Source organism: Rutilus rutilus, assembly GCF_951802725.1.
Source record: "Rutilus rutilus genome assembly, chromosome: 15".
Classification (NCBI taxonomy): Eukaryota; Metazoa; Chordata; class Actinopteri; order Cypriniformes; family Leuciscidae; genus Rutilus; species Rutilus rutilus.
The window spans coordinates 12,608,615-12,616,798 of record NC_140220.1 but is presented as its reverse complement, the minus strand read 5'-3'; the positions used below and the strand labels follow the sequence as shown (position 1 = coordinate 12,616,798).

At 36.4% G+C, this 8,184-nt stretch overlaps 1 protein-coding gene across 2 annotated transcripts; it reads left to right on the top strand.

Moving 5' to 3' along the window:
* Positions 1-1,108: 1,108 nt before the first annotated feature.
* Positions 1,109-7,360, top strand: ntmt2 (N-terminal Xaa-Pro-Lys N-methyltransferase). 2 transcript variants are annotated; one of them, XM_084432982.1, is made up of 4 exons: positions 1,109-1,470; positions 3,611-3,783; positions 4,713-4,866; positions 6,621-7,360. In XM_084432982.1, the coding sequence occupies exons 1-4, from the start codon at positions 1,296-1,298 to the stop codon at positions 6,875-6,877; spliced, it is 759 nt and encodes a 252-aa protein (XP_084289108.1). In that variant the 5' UTR covers positions 1,109-1,295; the 3' UTR covers positions 6,878-7,360. The 2 variants fall into 2 exon arrangements, with proteins under 2 accessions (XP_084289108.1, XP_084289107.1); XM_084432981.1 differs by having other exon boundaries at positions 4,614-4,866.
* Positions 7,361-8,184: the final 824 nt, after the last annotated feature.

The following is an 8,184-nucleotide window of genomic DNA, read 5'->3' as shown; positions in this document are numbered from 1 at the left end:
GGAAATATTGCTGAATGTATCAATTCGAAGCTCACAGTTTTAATTATCATACCATTTACAATTCGAAGTGAGTGACTTAACGTTACCCTCCGATTAGCTTGTGTAAAGTATAGCTGTCAGAACAGTAGGCCTACTAATAAGACAGGTAATACTTTTTTACCACCAACCTCAATTTTTTACAATTTGCTGGACCAACAAATATCTTGCTAAAAAGCAAGTTAAGGCAGGACACCACATTGTTTTTTCATGGAATGTTTTACATTTAGAAATGTTGGGCTATTTTGTCTCTATAGGCTAACCAGAAAGAAAACATCCATGATAGACATTTAAGTGTTTATTTTATTACACTTTAAATATTTGGATCTGTACATTTTAATTACAATACTAATCTTAAGAAGCAGTCAAACTAAATATGACAATGTTGGTTCGGGTTTTGTGGACTGACTTTGTAGGATCAACATTATATCTATAAACACTCTAATTGCATTGAGTAAGCATTTATAATTTAAGCACTGGTTCAGTTTTGGTTCACTGAATATCGCACACTAAGGTGATGATGATATGGCAATTTATCCAAATTTCAAACTGAAATCATATGAATAACACGGCTCATGAGTTGACATGACTAAACATGAGAGGCCTGATATCTTATTAATCTTTTTTCTCTCTGGTGCTCCCCCTCTCTCTCTCTCTCTCTCTCTCTGTGCTTTCTCATAGAATTTGCATGTATAACTAAAAAACACCGCATTTTCTCAGTTTTATGTTGCTATTGTAACATATGGTTACAATGTCGATTAATACAGATTGTAAGCAGCAACAGCATGTTCAGATTAGATCTGTCTTTGATCTTTCCTCACCACCTTAAACTTGTCAGCAATACTGTGTATACAAACATGAGAAGGCAGTGCTAAGAATAGCTACTACATAAGCCACTTGTCACTAGCTGTGAATGAATGCACAACCTTCTGGGTCATGTGTTGGTATGCACTGATTTGTCATTCTAGATGTGTCTGTGGAACTTAGGAGAAGGAGCTTCTTCGAGAACCGGAGAAGGCACCACCCCTATTCTGAGGCAATCTTACCAGTCCCTTTTCTCATTCATCCACCCCGGGCCTAAAGCAGATGATCTGATAAGATGTGGTAGTTTTAAGCACTCTGCTGAGAAAAGAACGCTTAACTGGTCAGTTACAGCTCCTCTTGTCAGAGGTTTCCTATTAATATAGCAGCACCGTGGTGTCTTCAGCAGTTCTTCCAGTTTCCACATACACGTTGAGTCACTTTGCAGAAGTTTCAGGATGTCTGATTCCACCTCCGTCAAGGAGTTTAGCGGGACGCATCAAGCCTTTCGAGACCGCTGGGCGAAGACAGATGATGAGATGTGCAAACACAGTATGTCTTTCCACTTGCACAATACTCTGAGGAAGGAGTTCTTTGCCAGCTACCTGTACCTCCTGGAGATGATTCCTCTGGGTAAGAAATTTTGGTTACACTATTTTACAGTACGTATACTTAGATTTTTAAATCTGCATCTATTCATATTTATGTTACTGGCATGTCTCTATCAAAATTACATTGAAATATTTGTGATGATAATTTGAGCAGATACTGGTGAACAGCTTTGCTTAAACCTCAATACCCAACCGATATTCGTTGTACAGTATAGGCCTACATATTGTTCATTCATGCAATCAATGTACAGATCCATGTTACTATTTTAAGCATAATTTCATAAACGTGTATGCATGCTGCATTCTTTACATTCCACTGAATATAAAATAGACTTGGTTTTTGTGTTAGCAGCAATGACAGCTGACTTTACAGGCTTTGGAGATGGTGGTTAAGTGTTAAAGGGATAGTTCACCCAAAAATAAAAAATTCTATCATCATTTACTCACCCTCATCATTAACCCTCTTAATGTTTGTTGGTGAAACATTAAGAAAAACAAATGTTCGCCTTTAAGCAACCGTGAATATTATACAATGATTTGGAGTTCATAAACAATTTTGTTTTGTTGTGTTGTTGACAGTAGTCTTTGTCTGATGAATGTGAGCTTGTGTTTTCACTGGTTCACATATTTATTTAATCAGGTGGGTAGTGTAAACTGTGGAAACACGTAATCCAGTCTGTCAGTGTTACTGTGAGTTGTTGGTTGGATTGAGAGGATTCAGATTTCTCTCAACAGACACATCCATTATTTGTATTGTTACCGATGAGCTTCTTTTAAGTCATGAAAACAGATATATGAGACAGCACAGGTTAATAAATGAATGACCACACAGGTAAAGTAATCTTCAGTTCAGATAAACACTCAAATATACTTGACAGTTGATATTAAATTACATCTAAAGGAACAATGGGATATTTGAGGTGAAAATAAACATGGTTCAAGTTCAAAATATTTGCAATCGTTTTTTATTTTATTTAAAACTGATACATACTTTGAACGGTATAAACAGTAACCCAACTGAATCTGCTAGGTAAATACTAGATAGCAATAGAGCTTGCTGTTATCATGCTAAAAGTATCTTTTTTTAACCATTTGTATTGTTTTAGTAAGCATAAGGAAGAAACTTAAAATAACAATTATTCAATGTTGGTTTTCCCTGGCCCATGCAAAGCATGATGGGAACTATAAATCCCCTGCCAACTTTCAGCAAAGCTGCATTAATGCAAGTGGAAATTATTAATCAATGCAAATCTCAATGCGAACAGATTAAGTAAACTTAAATTTTACAAATTAAAATAGCTTTTCTATAACTAAATTAAGCTTTTAATACATACATATGAGATCAGCTTTTTGACCAAAAGGAAAGACAGTCATTCATACTTTTAAAGGACCTGTTAAAATGAACTCAGAAAGTATTTTGTGAGAGCTTAAAAGAAAAATGAGTATTAATGTCTGTTTTGGACTTGATAGCTGAAATTGGGTTGTTTTGTTGCCTCTTGACCAATAACGTAAAGCAGATTAAGGTGTATATATAGAGGACCAAGAAAAAATATACAGGACCAAAATAAAATAGTCCACAAGGAAAGTGGCCCAGTGTTACTATTTTAGTGACTGCTCTGTCCTTTAAGTGACCAGCCACTGAGGGAGCAGATGTTCCAGCTGAACTTAATAATGTGGCATTAGACTGATGCTGACAGAGTTTTGCATGTTGAATTGCTTCAAACCATCTAAACCCCTAAATGTGCCTACGACAAAGCATTCCTTGTATGTAGAACAACACTGTCAATATCAACAGTATCAATACAGGCAACTTGGAATTTCTGATGTTACACCATAAACTGAATGAAAACATTCTTAATGCTATTAATAACCGATACCTTTCAAAGAACTAATTATGACTAAATGGTGTGAGAACTGCATTGAAACTTCTTTTTATAACTGTACACTTTCCCTTGAGATGCTTTGACCCCATGCACAGATGGCCTTTAAATGTCAACATTATAATAATATTGAATATTAATATTATTATATTCAATTTCGACTAACTAAATTAATTCTTAATTTTTCTCTCTAGCTTGTAAATGTTAAAAATTCTCACAATAAACTGAGAACAGTTGTGCGTTTTTTACTAAGTGACTGTCTATATGTTTGTTGCCTTACAGTGAAACTCTATGCAGTGACTTGTGAGTACATTAAAGGGGAGAAGCAGTTTTACTACAGGGCACAGAACTTCTACAAGGACGTCCCGGCGTCAGAAGAGGGCATGATGGGAGATTTTTTGGAGATATCTGAGATTGACCTTGAAGGTTCAAGACAGTTCCTGAAGAAATTTGTTGTATGAAATTTTGCCTTTCTCATTGATATACTGAATGTTTATTTTTCAGTGTACTTAATAGTGGCTGTATATACAAGAAGAATACTGAAATACACTGTAAAAAATGGAAATGGAAACAAGGATAATTGGAGTACATTTTACAAGAAACCTTTACCGTTTTCCGTTTTCTAGTACATTTTGACACTTCAAAATGTCATGATTAATTTAATGTGTTACTTGCCATTTCTTTGTAGTTACTTGTGAAATGTATTAGTCATTCCTGGTTCAAGTCTATTGTGGCTGTGTCCAAAAGTAAACAAATCTGTTAATCAGTTGAATGTAGTACATCAATTTATAAATATCAGACACAGCCTACACCATAAAAACTGATCAGTTGACTTAACTTAAAAAAGTGAGAAACACATTGCCTTAAAACTAAGTAAATAAACTTCATGTGTACTGAAAATGTAAGTTGTGTGAACTTAACAATTACGCATAACTTAATTTTTCAATTACGTATGGAGTTAATTTTAAGGCAACAGGTCTCCTTTTTTAAGATAATTCAACTGATCACTTTTTATAGTGTATGACAGCAGGCAATTCTTTTCAATTGCATATTGCCTTTGTAGTGTGCTCACACATACTCTTTAAGATAGCAAGACATAAAGATCAAAAGAGCACACACCTTCACTTTTTGAACATGTGGTTAATTAACACAAGTTGACAAATAGCATTAGCTTCATAAATAGTGTTCAGCTGTTGTGTTAAAACTTCTTGTGTTATAGCACTCATTATTATTTTTGAACATCAAAAAGTCTAATGTTTTGGGTTTTTTTAATGGTCCCTTATAGGGTCCAGGAAAGGCTGGCACCAAGCGAGCACTAGACTGTGGCTGTGGAATTGGGAGAGTTTCTAAAGGAGTTTTGTTTCCTGTGTTTGAATCCATGGAGATGCTTGACATGATGGAAGATTTCATCCTCCACGCTCATGAGTGTTACCTCGGAGATGACGCAGACCGGGTGGAGGCCTACTACCTTTACAATCTGCAGGAATTCATCCCAGCTACAAAGAGATACGATGTCATCTGGATGCAGTGGATTGCCTGTGAGTGTGTTGCTTGTGACCATTAATTTGTTATATCATGCTGTATATTTTGCAGTACCGCCTACATCTTATTTTAGTAGTTGCAGGCTATCCTTTTCCATTTTCTGTAATGTGAGCAGCTGTATGCTGGTCAGGGTCTTTTGTTGCAGTATACAGTTTCATCTCCCTGACTGCAGCCTATGTGTATATTTGACATGGGGGACAGAGATATTAATATGAAACTGCTTAAAACCATATAAAGACTTGAGATAGTGCATGAACTCCTTGTGGTGACAGATTTTTTTTAAGACCTAACTGAAGCAACTCATTGTGGTGACAGATTTTTTTTAAGACCTAACTGAAGCAACTCACAATCAACATGTATTATTATATACCAGGAACTGTAGCCTAGTGATTAAGCATATGACTCAAATGACCATTCAAGAAGAAAAAGTAATAAATAAATTAGTTAAATATATAAGCAACAGCAGTAGATTGTCCAGATTAAAATAAAAAAAAATTGACAGATATGGCATATACACTCACTGGCCACTTTAATAGGTACACCTTGCTAGTACCAGGTTGGGCGCCCTTTTGCCTTCAGAACTGCCTTAATTCTTCATGGCATAGATTCAAGAAGGTGCTGAAATCATTCCTCAGAGATTTTGGTCCATATTGACATGATAGCATCACGCAGTTGCTGCAGATTTGTCGGCTGCACATCCATAATCTAAATCTCCCGTTCCACCACATCCCAAAGGTGCTCTATTGGATTGAGATCTCGTGACTGTGAAGGCCATTTGAGTTTAGTGAACTCATTGTTCAAGAAACCAATTTGAGATGATCTGAGCTTTGTGAGATGGCGTGTTATCCTGCTGGAAGTAGCCATCAGAAGATGTGTATACTGTGGTCATAAAGGGATGGACATGGTCAGCAACAATACTCATTTAACTTGTGGCATTTAAACGTTGCTCAATTGTCACTTATGGGCCCAAATTGTGCCAAGAAAATATCCATCACACCACCTGAACCATTGTTAGAATGCAGGACGGATCCATGCTTTCATATTGTTTACACCAAATTCTGACCCTACGATTTGAATATCACAGCAGAAATCGAGACTCATCGGACCAGGAAATGTTATTCCGGTCTTCTATTGTCCAATTTTGGTAAACCAGTGGGAATTGTAGCCTCAGTTTCCTGTTCTGATAGTGGCACCGGTGTGTTCTTCTGCTGCTGTAGTCCATCTGCTTAACTCGGTTGTAACGAGTGGTTATTTGGAGTTAATGTTGCCTTTCCAATCAGCTCAAACCAGTCTTGCCATTCTCCTCTGACCTCTGGCATCAACAAGGTATTTTCACCCACAGATCTGCCGCTTACTCTATATTTTCTCTTTTTCAGACCATTCTCTGTAAACCCTAGAGATGGTTGTGCGTGAAATTCCCAGAAGATCAGCCATTTCTGAAATATTCAGACCAGCCCGTCTGGCACCAACAACAATGCCACGTTCAAAGCCACTTAAATCATATTTCTTCCCCATTCTGATGCTCAGTTTGAACTTTAACAGATCGTCTTGACCATGTCTACACACCTAAATGCATAGAGTTTTTGCCATGTGATTGGTTGATGAAATATTTGCGATAACAAGCAGTTGAAAAGGTGTACCTATAGTGGCCGGAATAATCTACTGCTGTTGCTTTTGCCTGAACAGTGCCTGTTGTGGACATTTGAAATTTACACACTCTGTTATTCATGAGCCATTTTACATTTTTCAGGTCATCTTACTGATAAGGACCTGATGGAATTTTTAATGCGTGCTAAGGAGAGCTTGAGGCCCAATGGTGTGATTATCATTAAGGATAACATGGCACGGCAGGGCTGCAAGCTGGACCCGATTGACAGCAGCATCATTCGCCACCTGGACATCATGAAGAGCATCATTCAGAAAGCAGGCCTCTCCATACTGGACGTGGAAAAGCAAGAAGGCTTTCCTGAGGCCATCGTACCTGTATGGATGATCGCCATGCACTAAATGAAAGACATGGGTTAGAAGCAGAGAGTGTTTTCAGATGGATGTGTTGTACATGCACTTAGGTACAGTGGTAGCTATATATTATAAATACATAGTATGTTTTATCCCATTTACCAACTAACATGTCAGAGTGTAGTAATTTCAGTTTATGAACATCTTTTTTTCCCCCCGAAGTTTTATTTTTCCAGTAGCTTTTGCCGTTTTCAGACTGCTGTCATTGTACAGTGTAGTTATGTTTACTCATAACATATGTAGTGTTTACGTTTTTACCCATTTAAAATCATGTAGAAGTGCAAAAATGTTATTTTGGCATTGACAGAAATCTTTAGTGAAGATTTTGTAAAATATAATTTCCATTTTTGTTGAAATGGAACAGATAGGTGTATATAATTGTCTTTGCATTTTTATATATTTACTGTAGTAAAGTAAAATTATATTATTTATTTATTTTTTACAAAAAATAATGCTTTATTTTTTTTGTGATTTAGAGTACAGAAATGTTAATCATTCTGAGTAATAAATAAAAAAAAGATATATTTTACAATGACATTTCTTTTATTAAAACATATAACAGTAAAATATAAGTAACCGAACCACATTCACAGATGTCGTGATATCTCCCAAATCCTTATGGGAGACTTATTTCCTTTAAACGACAAAGCCTTCATTATTTTTTACATGTGAAATGAGCAAAATATAAAAAAAACTTATAGCACTAGGGTCTTGCTTACAATGCAGAAAATAAGATAACGAGTAGGCTATTCGTTGGATATTTCCATGCTCTCGGTGTCTCTGAAAGCAAATATTCTCTTCTTATATTTAAAGAAAGAAGGATAAATAATGTCAACAAGTTCAAAACTTCATTGTATTCCCCAAACCATGAAAAACCACACTGTTTAGGTAAATGGTTCTCAGATGGTGTCTTCGTAGAGAGGAAGGGAATTATCCCTGGTTTTGACAGACTAGTTCTTTTGTATCTGCCTTGGGTTCTGTCCAAATCTGTCAGAACGTGTCTGCATAAAGAGCATCACCAAGTCACCTCAAATATTCAGCGTGTAAGCCTCACAAAGATGTCTTGAGCGGTGCAGTGTAAAAATTCAAGCAGGTCCTTTTCGCCATGAATAGACGGTTTGTCAAGAAAAAAACGCAAACACTCACAGCACGCAATGCAGGCAGTCTGTTCTGTTTTTGAGTGATCTACGCTGGTTCTTTACCAAGCAAATTCCTTGCACTCACGGGATTTTGCAAATACATTTTTCAAGGTTCCAAACACCCTCAGGCTGCAGTCGTATTTCTTTCATAAATCT

Excerpts from the sequence above, each read along its gene's own strand:
- ntmt2 (XM_084432981.1), top strand. The coding sequence starts at position 1,296 with ATGTCTGATTCCACCTCCGTCAAGGAGTTTAGCGGGACGCATCAAGCC. Across the intron at positions 1,471-3,610 it reads CCTGGAGATGATTCCTCTGG|TGAAACTCTATGCAGTGACT; the intron begins GTAAGAAATTTT and ends GTTGCCTTACAG. Across the intron at positions 3,784-4,613 it reads AGTTCCTGAAGAAATTTGTT|GGTCCAGGAAAGGCTGGCAC; the intron begins GTATGAAATTTT and ends GGTCCCTTATAG.